This window comes from Melozone crissalis, unplaced genomic scaffold, assembly GCF_028551555.1.
Source record: "Melozone crissalis strain CALT ecotype California unplaced genomic scaffold, PUWL_Pcris_2 ptg000026l_1, whole genome shotgun sequence".
NCBI lineage: Eukaryota > Metazoa > Chordata > Aves > Passeriformes > Passerellidae > Melozone > Melozone crissalis.
The window spans coordinates 10,364,186-10,377,657 of record NW_026535804.1 but is presented as its reverse complement, the minus strand read 5'-3'; the positions used below and the strand labels follow the sequence as shown (position 1 = coordinate 10,377,657).

General features: G+C 44.3%; 1 protein-coding gene across 5 annotated transcripts in view; it reads right to left on the bottom strand.

The window, feature by feature from the left end:
• Positions 1 to 7,796, bottom strand: part of HELZ (helicase with zinc finger) — an 86,777-nt gene extending 78,981 nt beyond the window's left edge. For all 5 annotated transcript variants that reach the window (XM_054278784.1, XM_054278787.1, XM_054278785.1 and 2 more), the window contains exon 1: positions 7,755 to 7,796. Coding sequence is in view for 1 of the 5 variants with exons in the window: in XM_054278789.1 (XP_054134764.1) it covers positions 7,755 to 7,761 (7 nt within the window). In the remaining 4 variants the exon portion in view is untranslated. The remainder of the gene's footprint in view (positions 1 to 7,754) is intronic.
• Positions 7,797 to 13,472: the final 5,676 nt, after the last annotated feature.

Here is a 13,472-nt window from a genome sequence, read left to right as displayed (position 1 = left end):
TTTGTCCCATGGTTACCATTTTATCCCCATAACAACATCACCAATTACTTACTTTAAAAAAATGCATTAGAAAAGTAATTTAATCTTTGCTTCTCTTAATGAAATTTGCCAGAGAAAAACAAAGAGAAGAATCAGCACTGCACAAGCAACCAGCTCTCCATGGAGCAGCACCAACCTGCAAGACTCAAACCTCAAACTCAAATTTACAGAAGAATATCCATATTCTAAAAGCTGGTTTAAACATCATAATCCACAGCTTTCCAACTATCCTTGCTTGTGTCAGAACCTCTCTTCTCAGCACCTGAATAACAGAACATGGCCTTGTTCCTGTCTCTGCACTAGGGTTTAGTAATAATTTTCACCAAAAAATGACCACTACTCATCTCAAGGACTTACCCAGTCCTGCAATTCCTAATATTATTCTCCAGTGAGTCACAGGGTAGTGCCAGAAGTCCCCTCTGAGAAATGCCTGCTCTATGATACAGTCACATCTGTGTCCATGTGACTAAACATGTGTCACCTCATTTCCAAAATGCCAAGCAAGTGCCAAACTGTGCTCCCAAGGAATGCAAAGGGGACTCATAGAAGATTCCCAAGCATCATTTCAACACAGGACACATCACTAGATTTACAAATATATTTCAGAAGTTTAAATGCAAAATCACATCACAAAGTTCTCCAGTGCTCATTGAACCTGTCACTCACGCAGCACCGTCTGCAGAGAGCACTTGACCATAGTTCATTTGCCAAATTTACCAATTTAATCACAGACAGAATCAAAATTAGCAGTTCCTAACTCTCAGTCTCATGTTCAATTCACAGCTTCATCTAATACAGCTGTATTTGGATTTCAGAAATAAAAGTGTTTTTAAACTAGGAAATTATTTATCACAGCATATTCCCTTTTCAAAAACCCCATGCAAACTCTTCCCACCCCCAGCAGCTCAGCAGCTCCAAAGCTCAGTTGTTCAATCCACATTTTCTCTTCTTAACAGGACATTGTAGCAATGCTGAAACAGTCTTCCCTCAAATGTCAAACTTTCACTTTCACACAAGAACCTTCTCCACCCCTGACCTGACACTGCAAGGCAACACTCTCCTGGGAGCAAATCAAGCTGAAAATACAGCTTTGAACCCCAGGGCTAGTGCAGATGCTACAGGTATCTATCACAGTTTTACAGCTGGATAAATTGGGAAAAAATAAAAGCCCCAAGTTTATTTGCTGGTTGAGATGCAAAATCTGAATTATTCTTTCAATCCATTCAAAAGGCAAAAAGATTGCAAAAAATCTTCATGCTGAATATCAGGTACATTGCACAGGTCACAAACTGAGCCAGAATCAGCCAGAACACTGTGGCACAAAACTGGAAAAATTTCTTTCAATATACCTCAGCCTTCACTGCAGCTCTATAATGAACTTTAATTTATTATAGTAGTGAATAATACTGTGACTGAGGTTTTTGTTAGGCATTTCCAGTGCTTAGCACAAAAGGGTCCTCCCGTAACAGATTTAATAACACAATCATGCCACCCACAGATCCTCCAAACACATCTTTCCCCAAACCATGCCTATTATGTAACTGTACATGGTATTTTTGTGCACAGTTTTGAAAGTTCAAAGCAATAACTAACCCTCCACCTCTAAAAACTGCTATCCTTGTTGTAAATAACCTCTGAAATTTATTTTTACATGACCATGCTTCAAATAGGTTGGCATCATATAGCTAAGCCTAGTTTGGGGAGTTGTCTTGTAACTCTGTATTTTAATGACATTAACCTTTCTGCACGTGGATAATGCTTTTAAACATCCCTCTTTCCTCTCCTCAAATGCCTGACCATGGTAGCCCCAACAGGGTCCATTTTTAGACTCTTTCAAGACTAGAATATGGATTCCCAAGCTCTCCCCTCACAGCAAACCCTATGAGCAACACCAGGACGTGCATCCAGAACACATTTCCCAACAGAACTCTCCCTCCTCATTCCTTTTGAAATGAACATTAGTGATTCAGTCACGTATCTGAAGCCCCACTTAAAGAACTGCATCAGCAGGAATGATCCTGCTGTGGTTTAGGCAAAATCCTGACAAAACTTGGGAAGCAGAGGAGCAGTGTCTAGCCCAGCCAAACAAACATAAACAAAGCTACAGCCAAGGAATATCAGTCAGTTCAAACGACAAAACAAATGTCCTGCACCATTCCAAATGTGTGAGTGTCTCAAGATATGGCCAGAGCACAGTTACCTCAAAACCATTCACACAAACAGCCATAATCAAAAACATCACTGGGATAAAAGACCCACAGCGCTGCCTTAGCACAGATTCCCAAGTACGCAAAAAAACATCCCCCTTAATGACCTCCCTGTGTAGATAATGAGAGAAATGCAACAAATTCTGGCTCCCAGGATAGCAGAGGAGGAGATGCAAGGCAGATATTGTGGCTGGTCCAACACTATTTGGGAATGCCAGCCAGCTGAGACCCATGAAGGAACATTATTTGGGAACAGAGACCAATTGCCCATCCCTGTCCTCCCAAAATTACCCCAGGATAAAATGAGATTTTCACTTAAAAAAAATAGAGATTACCTTACATTAAGTGAAAAGAAACACAGGGAAGAAGTGTTAATTTTAGGTGGTGCCAAAACCACTGCGCTTTTCATTTGTGGCATTCTCCATTTATGATGGCCACAAAGATTTGTTACCTTCTTGGTTTGCTGAACCACTAAACATTTTCCAGCAAATTAAACACTCGTGCCGCATTACTAACAACCAAGATTCTCGAAAACAGCTCATGTTACAGATTTCCCTCTTGCCAGTGGGGTCTGAGGGGCTATGAAAGACCTTTTAAGCATATTTAAGCACCAATTTTTAGTGTTTTGATGAATACAGTATTTTTGCTATATATAACTATGGGGGGGGGGGGGGGGAAACCCAGACCGTGAAATTCACAGACTGAAAGATCATTTCTAAGTAACACTTACCCTAACTACCATAAAACCAGCTCAGAGAGTCCACACAGTGCTCACATTTCTATCCTTCACTTCCTGCCGCTGCAACATTCAAAATTTCATACCAAACACAAACCTACTGTTCTTTTTCTTCCAATATTTCATCATTACAGCTCCAAGAATCACTAGCCTTGCTACTGCTTACAAACAGGAGCACAAAACTTATTTCCCCAAACCACACATAAGCCAAAGATTCAAAAAGTTCACCTCAGACACATCATTCTTCATGCAAGGGATATTTCCCAGGTCTAACAGCAAGAAATGGTAAAACAGCTCCCAGTCACATCTCCAAAGCACATCTCCACATAACATCACCTACAAAACTTCTTGCTCCCAGCTCAGCAGCACTGTGTATCCACTGCCTCTTGGAAAACCTGTGCAGTTCAGTGCTATTAATTCTAAATTACCTTCTTGCTAAGGTTCAAGCCTTCTAACACCTGACAAAGACTCCATCCCACTCAGAAAATCTGATAGTTTGTACTCATTGAAATAGGATGGGGCCACAGTCACCATTCAAACTTTATAGCACCAAAATGGAATCTCTCAGTATAGAAAAATTACATTTAAGGAGGAAAAGATTGAAATCTATCATTTCTTATCTGGCTTTCCTGTAATAAGGCTGCAATTTGGTATTATGGAGGACTCTGAGAAAAGACTGGATAAATAACCAGTCCATTTTTAATTTACAACAATGAATTTGCATATAAAATTATGAAGGAATATTTGGGTATGACATTATAGCCCCATTAAGTAGCCTTTAACTTCAACTGGCAGTGCAACAGAATTGCAACAGAAAAACAAATTCTCACCCATGGGTAATTACAATCTCCCTGCTTCAATTCCCAATCCCTTCTTTTCCTACAACAAAATTCACTTTTCTGTGTTTCTCAGACATGAGGGATTGCTTCTGTTGGGAACATTGGTGTGAGGAGAAAAGCTCAGTAAGCAAGACTGGAATAAGGAACCTGAGTCACATATCAGTGTCACCACCATGAAATCCCCAGAAGCTGGTCTGGTCCTGGGGAGCAGCTCTGACCTTGCAGACTCCAAATTTCCCTGTCTATGAAGTTCAGTTATTTTCTCCCACCCCAAAACATTTGGGGACAACAAATGTTTATTTTACCAGTCAGTATCTCCAGAAGATCAAGAGAAGATCAAACATTCCTTGAGATTTCTTTTTAATTCCATACCAATGCTGATGGAAACTTTGGAAAAACCAGTCTCTTTTACAACATTCTCTCCTCCTTGTTGAAAAAGAATGGCAACCACAGAAGTCTGCACTAAGGGGAGGAAGAAATCCAACACATAAAGTACCATGTCCCTAAATATATGTCATTGATACATGTAAACACAAATGCTCCCTTGCTGCCAAAGGCCACAGAGATAGCAAGACAAACAAGAATGAAAAAGGAAGGTCTTGTTTGTTCTGAAAGTCTAACTCACAATCCTTCCATTTATGGGGGGAAAAACACATACTGAAAAGGAGATTTTGCCACAGCATCTCAGCAAAAGAAGTGAGAAAGGATTCAAGAGCTGAAACACGAGCAGGAGGGAGGGCCGGGATTACAAAATTTGGAATTTTCCCTGCCATGATGAGCACTGGCAGCGCTGCACACACAGGAACACTGGGGATCTGCTTCCTTCCAGGAAGAAAGCTCCAGCAGTGCCAGGAGGAACGCCAGGACAGGGCTGAGGCTGTTGGGATTCTTGGCCTGCTGGTGCCCCAGGCAGGGGAATTCCAGCTGTCCAACACTCTCTCCCTGGGCTGGAGCAGTGCACACCATCCCTCCCTCCCTCCCTCCTTCCTTCTCCTGCTCCAGCTCCCACGACCTTCCCCAGCTACTCAGGCTCCACACAGAAGATGCATTTAAATCAATTCCAAAACTTTGTTAATTTAGATTTCACTCCCGCTGCCAGACCTGTGAGGTCCCACTGACCTCAGGAGGAGATGCCACTGAGGTGAGAGATTCAAGGGCTTTAATAACCTGAACTGCTCCAGCAATTGTTTCTGCCACTACTAAAATGAAAACACCAAGAATAATGCTTAGTAGCAAATATAAGATGGTAGTAAACAACAAATAAAAAGAGAAACAAACCAATACCCTGAAATTCAGAAAGACTATCCAGCTATAAATGCAAAGGGGATTTTATTTTAAAAAAATTGCAAACAATCGAGAAAATATTTCATCAGACTATTAAATTAACAGAGCTGGAAAACATCATTAATATTATTGCCCAGGTCCTGCATGGGCTCTTTCATCCACAGGCATCAGGACTCCTCACCATCCCTACTTTAAATTCCTCCAAAAGGAAGCACAAAAAGCACAAACAGGTGAAGTGATTTGCATCAGGCTCTCCACATGTCTCAAGCACCAGACCTGTACCTTACCCAGCTGGGAATATCCCCTCTTGAAGCTTTCCAGCACTCTGACTTACATCTTTTGAGAGAAGAATTCCTCTACAAATCCAGGCTTTGGGTTCTCTGCAAACCACAGCCCTTCCTCTACAACCAGATCTACTCACACGGATCCCAAAGCCCAGGAGGGACTTCTGTGAAACCACTGAGATTTCACAAAGGAAAAGTATCCCCCATGGCACATCAAGAAGCAGAACTGGGATAAATTAGAGAATAAGATGCTGCTTCCACATCTCCCTTTAAGTTTTAGTCTGATGGGAACAGGTAAAAACAAGCCCTCAAACAACCAAACAAAAAAATCCCAAAATAGACCCAAAAAAACCCCAACAAAATCAGCAATTACAACCTTTCAAGTCTTCAAGCCATGACTTTAACAAGCCTCTAGCACAGAAAAATTCATCTGGCTCACCTAAAAAGGCACAGTGCCTGTATGAATTAAAAGAAGGAAAATACACACTGTACATAAGTCCAAAAAAATCACAGAGGTGAAGAGTGATAAAGGAAATGTCATTTCAGCTAGGAAAAATAAAGAAGTAATTTCTGCTTTCAGAACAAATTACAAAGAGAACTCAATTTATCAGTAATAACACATAAAATGTTCCTTCACTTACCAATAAAGAAAAACTGCTCTGCTAATTAAAGTTCAACAAAAAAAAAGCTTAACTCAGCTTCTGCCACTTACAATTCTGCACTGTAAAAGCCAAGCCTACCAAAGTCTGATTCCCTGGATTTGCACCCCAAGGAAGTGGTGGAGGGAATGTGGTGGCCCCTCTCACACTTTCCCCTCCTCTAAGTTTCAACTGCATGTTCAAAATCAGCTCCTCCCTATAGACCTGCCCAGCACTCCCAGACTGTCCCCGTCACAAAAGCTTTTCCATTAAAAAAAATTTAAAATAAAATAAAAAGGGAGTTTTCATTCACAATCTGCCATGGTTCAAAAGTACTGAAACAACCCAATTTAACACACATTATTTTAAATCCTCCCTGACCTACCTATCAGTCTTGGAAAATAATGAAAACTTGCCAAGTATCACTTGCATTTTTTTTTTATTTTTTATAAAGGAACATGCCTTTTCTTATATAAAGAATGGCAGGTGGTGTATTTTATGCTTTGCCTTGTTTCAATTCCACTAATTATTAAGAACAACAACATTGGACAATGTCAACAACCCAAACCATCTCAACAGGACCAGCCATGGTGATACACTCAATCTGTCAATGGGGATATCCATTTTCAGAGTATTTTTCTGTCTCATAACTAAATTCTTTTGTTTTTTCAATGAAAATTGAAATGTATTATTTTAAAACTTCCTCTTAAGCTCGCTGTACCTTTCATAATGCAAAAATCCTATTATCCTGTTAACTCTTACTCATTTTGTCATTAACTGGGAAGCAGCCCTGCAACTGTTTCCCCGCAGTTATTTCTTAATTTCCATCAATGATATGTTTAATCGCGTTACCCTAATCGAACAACAATTGCCTAACAAAGCGCTGAAGCCAAAACAACTGCGCTCCTTTTGGAATTAACAAAAGGACACGTCCCACCGCAGGAAGGGTAACACAGATCCTTCTCCTGCCTGGGGATGTGCCCTAAAAATACACATGTGAGTGGCTGCTGGAAGGGCTGTGTTGCAATGTGCACTGGAAACTACTCTCCTGTTTTCGGTTTCAGAGCTGATCCAGGGTATAAAAGCTGCTCTTAGGACCTGTCTTAAACCTCCCAACTTCAGTTCACTCTCCCTGCCAAAGCCTCCTGCAGATAACAAAAACATAAGCTCATCTGCCCGCCCTTCAACCGCTCCGAGGGGGTAATTTTACAACAGCTGTTAAATTCTTCCCATTTATTTTTCCATCGTTCCACAAACCCTACCTACCCCATTTTTTTTTCCCACTTCTATTTCACCATTGTTATTTTCCGGCCGTCTCTCCCATCCCCTCCCGCCCCGCCCGGTACAAAAACAAAGCTGCCTCCCACCCCCCCCTGCATCCCCCCCGGAGCACCCCCGGCTGGTGGGAGGCATCCCCGGCCCTGCGGCCCTTCCCGCGGGCCCGGCCGGGCTCGGGGCCGCTCCGCCCGCCCGCGGGCCCCGGGGAGCGCGGCGGCGCCGGGGTCCGGCCGAGCGCCCCGTAAACACCCCGCGAGCGGCGGCCGCCGCAGGCCCTCCGCGGACACAGGGCCCGCTCCCGCCGGCTCCGCGCGGCCCCCGCGCCCCGCAGCGCGCGCCCCGCCGGCCGCGGAGCCCCGCGGGTCCCCCGAGGGCGCGGCGGGGCCGCGGGCGGCCGGTGCGGGCCGCGCTCGGTGCCCGCGGGGGCGGTCGGGGAAGTCCCGACTTACCTGTCATTACTTTCTACGCCATCTTGGATCCACTTGTCAACGTCCCACAAAGCATTGTGGGAAAGGCCGGCCCTCCCCGCGGCCCGGAAGGCGGAGGGCGGCGGTGTGAGGGGACGGGACGGGGACGAGAGCAGGGATGGGAACGGCAATGGGAACGGCTGCGGCGTGGGGATTGGGACGGGGACAGCAATGGGGACCGGGACGGAACGGCGGTGCGGACAGGGTCGCGGTCCGCCATAGGGGATGAGGATGGGGACCGGGACCCGCTGTCCCCTCAGCCCGGCGGCCGCTGAAGCGCAGCCCGGGGTCCCCTCACGGAGCAGCGTCCGGGGCCACCTCCGCTCGGCCCGCGCTAGGAACCGGCAACTTCGGGGGGTTTCCCGTGTTTTCTTTATTTTTTCTCTTTTTTTTTTTTTCCCCTCTCCTTCCCTGGCTCGGAGCGCAGCCGCGGAGCTCGAGGGTCGCTGGCGAGGCCGGTACCGGCAGGCGGGGGAGGCCGGCCACAGCCGGACACGGAGCCCACCCCTGAGAAAAGCTTGGAAAGTACTTTTTCTCATGGTTTTTCTACGGTGTAAGTTGGATTTTTTTTTTTTTCGCCTATTTGGTTTGGGGGTTTTTTTAATTATTTTCCTGTGGCTTTTTAAAGTTCCTTCCCTCAAAGAAAGTCGGGGGAGCCGGGTGCGGGTGCCGAGGCTGCCGCAGGTGCCGGAGCCGCTCACGCTGTCCCCGTGTTCTCCAAACCCTCCGCCCGTGCTGAAGGACTGCTGCTAACGCGGGGCTGGCTGCTCACGAATCCCAGAAACTGCTTTGCATAACAGTTTTATTGTCATGGAGTAATCTTCCCTGTTAGCTGTGTTTTCAGACTCTTTGGCAATCAGTTTTTAATACCTAGGCTGCTTTGCAAACTGGCTTTTTCAAGGCGTTACCGGCTTAGCTGCCGTGGATGGGTGCCCTGTGCTCTGCAAAGGCTGTTGTGCTTTAGGGCAAAGTGGACAAGAAACTGGGGGAAAGCAGCTCACTTCAGGATCTTAGGAAAGTTTATGACCAAAACAAGATTCCAGTGTTTCTTAAAAACTTTTCCTTCCCCTTTAATTGAAATAAGATCCAGAACATTTTAGTATTGGATCTTGCTGTAAAATTTACATTTATATTTAAATTTACGTGTAATGCCTCATAACTCTTTGAAGAATAACCACCAGCCAAGCCTCTGATGCATTACCATTGCAAGAAAATACTTGTGCCCAAGAAGGTTTTCAATATTCATCAGTAATGCATTTATAAAGAGAGAGCTCCTTGCAACAATGTAAATACATGAGGAAATAAATCTAAATAAATCCTTTGCATTTGCCACCCAGTGTTAAATCAGTCTACTTTTTAATTCAGCTTCATAACTAGCTGGGAGTGCAGTTGTGCTGTCACAGAGAAGAGTGTGGGTGGTCCCAGCCTCAACCCAGGAGATGCCATTTCAGGATAAAATGAAAAATAATAACACTCCTGTGGAACTTGCCATGGGCCATCTCTGCTGTCCCTGCTGCCAGCCTGACACCTTTCCACAAGGCTGTGACTTGTGTTTTCCATGGGCACTGTGCAAAGAACAGGGATCAAAGAAAGCTGAACCCATGTTTAGGATCCAACTAACTTTGTGCCATTCAGTCCAGGTTGTTGAAATGGAGTAATTCCTTTTCCTTTTGAGGCTGGTTGCCTTTGGTTCCTAGTGAGCTTTATCTTACTGGCCATTTTTTTTCTGTTAGAAAATGCAAAGGTTTTCTTCAAAATAAATTATAATTAGAAAAAGCAGTGGAAGAGAGAATTATCAATGTATGCATATTTTTAGATAGAAACACAAGTCCTCTGAAGTTCAATTTGGAGGAGACAGAAATTTAGTTGGGTTTATTTCTCACATAAGCTTTTTTTGAGTCCATTTGTTCTGACAGTATTTTTTATAATGTGGGAAGAAAAAAATTGTGTGGCAGTGGCTGAGTTATTGGAGGATGTGTTCAGTGACAGACCCCATTGTTATCACTCTGTCTCTGCTGATTTGAAGTTCCAGATTGGATGTACCAAGAGGCACAGGCTGCTGTGATTTAAAGTTCCAGATTGGATGTACCAAGAGGCACAGGCTGCTGTGATTTAAAGTTCCACATTGAATGTACCAAGAGGCACCGGCTGCTGTGATTTAAAGTTCCAGATTGGATGTACCAAGAGGCACAGGCTGCTGTGATTTAAAGTTCCACATTGGATGTACCAAGAGGCACAGGCTGCTGTGAAAAGGTGGCAACTCTGCCCTGTAGGAACAGCCCAGAAAGGAGCTGGGGAGGACCATGGGAGCAGGGGAATCCCAATGGATAAAACCCAACATGGAGATGTGCCCTTGCACCCACTGCTTTTAATGATCTTGGTACTTTAACCCTTTTAGCCTCCATGTGAAGGAGGTTTCAGTCTGTTTTGTCCAGTGTATTGCCTAAACCCTCAGTGGAGGTGCCAGAGCTGGGCAGGGAACCAGCAGCTCTGGCCTGGGGGTGCCTGCCAACACTGCCCTGCTCAAGCAGAGCCTGCAAGCTTGGAACAACTCTCCTGTTTCCATGTGCTGTCCCCTCCAAGCTCTTTCAAGGTCCTTGTTACCAGATTGAAAGATGAAGACTTTTAAAATTTGGTCCAAAACAAATGGAGCTGCAAGGGCTCATTAACCTTGGAAATTCTGCTCAAGGTGAGAATCACAGCAAGTAGCTTAAGGGATGAGATCCCAAATCCAAACAGCCTAAAAAAACTAAACTTGACTTTAGAGCCACTTCTGTGGTAACATCCCAGGAGGCAGAGAATGGCCCAGGAACTGCTTACAGATTACCTGGGAAGAAAGAGACTTCTTGTAGCTCTCACTGACATGGTTCAATACAGTACTAAAGGATAATTTAACACATGAAAATTATTATACTGTGAGAGGAACTCAGTATCTATCTCTATGAGACATTTCTTTCTCTTTCCTTGATGTGCATTACCCCAGTGGAAGCTGCAATTTTGCCTTCCAACCTCTGCTCTCCACATCATTCACAGCCCCTCAGGATGAGCTGAAAGCCAGGCTGGGACTGAGCCCTGGGCAGGGCACAGAACCAGAAGTGTTACATGCTGATTACTGCCCTGCATTTCCAGAACTGTCCAGACTTCCTAAATTCCTGGAATCCAGTGGGGCTTCATGGCAAGAGGAGAGCTTGCAGTGCTGGACTCCTGCCCAAAGAGACAGGGAGCAGGGGCTGACATGGAGTCTGGGGGGAGAAGAAAAGCAACAGTGGATGTTGGAAATGTAAGAAATACCAAAGGCATAACAGGGAAGCACGAGAGAGTAACAAAGACAAGGAATTCCCACTCAGCATCATGAGACTTGACAGCATTCAGATCCTCAAAAGCCTAACAGTGGTATTTCTAGGGACTCATTATAATGATAAAATTTTCAAAAACCTTCCAATAAATGCAGCAATATCAAACTCAATTCCACCTGTACATTTTTTAGGATTTTGAAACCTTTCCCATCTGAAAACAGCAATTTCTTACTGGATGTTCAGAAAGCCCACCCTGCCAGGACCACGTGTGCAAGGAACCCCTGACAAAGCCCTAACACATCGTGTCTCCCTGCTCTTCAGTCAGGATCCTGTAAATGATGCTGGCTCACAGGGCTTCCCCTGTTCTGTGGAGCGAGGAGCCATGCCCTGCTCCTTGGGGAATCCAGGCTCCTTGCCAAAACCAGGGTTTGAAAACCTGGGGCCACTCAGGGCTGCCAGGCTGCCTGCCATGGGGCAGAGATCTGAGCAGGGCTCTCAAAGGTGTGGCACAGATTCTGGCACAGCTGGAACTCTCAAACCCTCACTTGCTCCAGGCCTAATGCAGACTGGGTAGCCAAAAAGCCCTGGAGCTCTGACTCACCCATGGGCTGCACGCTTGCAATCACAACTGCAGCTTGTGAAAACAAAACTATTCTCATGATTTGAAACTTACACTGCTACTTTTTTCTTTCTCTTCTGCTTTCACAGGAAATTCAGAAAATCAATTTCCATTTTATGCCCAAGTTCACTCCCATTTCTGGGAACTGGTATCTCATGAATACAGAAATCTCCATTTTCAATCAGCTCCACTCACGATGTCTAACCAGAATGCAGGAAAAAACATCACAATTAACATGTAAGAGTAATAAGGACATAATAGAATACATTCAGCAGGGAATTGCCTCCCTGACCCTGCAGCCCAACACCCCAGCAGGCTTCTCAAACAGTTCCTTCACCCCTGAGCAACAAAACAACAGGAGGCCTTTCTCAATGCAAGTGCCAGACAGATTGCAGCAACAGCAGCAATGTTTTTATTGTCTTAGCACACTGGACCTTTACAGATTTTTGAACTCCCTCAGAAGCAGCAATCATGGGAAAGTAACAGAAGTTAAGTGGTTTAGCCTCTGCCACAAACAAGGCAGCGGTAGACCTGGGATTAGATAGCAACAGTAGTTCTTAGTCTTGGTAAACAATAAAGCAAATTCTTTCTAAGCAGCCATTAATGGCTGGTTATTAGGCTGAAGAGTAGCAAGTTTTGATTTTCCAGCATGAAAATTCCCCTGGAATTTCTCCAGAGTCCTCTAATGAACAGATGATCTCAACTTTAATCTTACTTTATAATTATCCATGGGTAAATTTCAACATGGACTCCTTAAGCACATGTAATTTCTAGAGCTAGTAATATTCAAACTAATTCATTTCTCCTTTGATCCACAAAATGAGAGCATTGAGAAGCAACCAGCAACAAGGGGATGTTGAGGGTACACTGAGGAGACAGAAACTATAAAGGTCAGAGTAATGTGATGGTTTGATCCCACACTGTCAAGATCAAAGATCTTCAGTCTCTGTTCATTTTTTTCTTTTAAGAAGCTGGCATGTCTTTATGCTGACCTTTGAATTGCTCATGGAGGACTTAGATCTGACATATATCTGCATTCTTGAGATGAACTGGCACCAAAATTTAGAGGTTTTTTCCTAGCAACCTGAATGTGGCAACCTTTTCAAGACAGACTCAAGAGACACTTCCATTTTCATCAATAGTAGTCTGCAAGCAGAAAAAAAAAAAAAAAAGAAAAAAAACCAGCAAACCCAGGCTTAATAGATTATTTTCCACTCACTTGGAGTTACTCTATAGCCTAATAATTCTAGAATTTTGTTTCAAAACTTCTATTTTAACTTCGTGATGTTTGGAGAGAGAAACCCTGAGGGATTCTTGCTTCTGGCAGCAAGAACTCAGAACAGAGCAGAAGTCTCACCCCGAGGAAGGGAGGGACTCTGTCTTGGGCACCATGCTCCAAACCAAGACCAAGGTGTTCCAACTGCAAACAAAAATCTCTTTCAGATCCAAAGGCTTGATCATTGTGGATCTTTGGCACAAATACAGACCATGGAAGTGAACCTTTATAATCTTTCTGAACTGACTTTTAAGGAGATACCCGAGCTGTTGAAAGGTAAGAGTTTTTCCATGTTCTTTTTAATGCTGACAGCAAAAGATGGTTTGTGAGGGGAAAGAAAGCAATTCCCCTCTCCAACAAACTCGTGCTCTAAATGCAGCCAAAGGCAGCAGGGAGGGATAGAGCCTGGACAGAGAGGGAGGAGAATCTGCAAGAAATCCAGAAAGAAGAGCCAGGGAACCACAGAAACATTCCACTCTAGGATAAAAAGGAAAAGAGGGCTGGCTGGG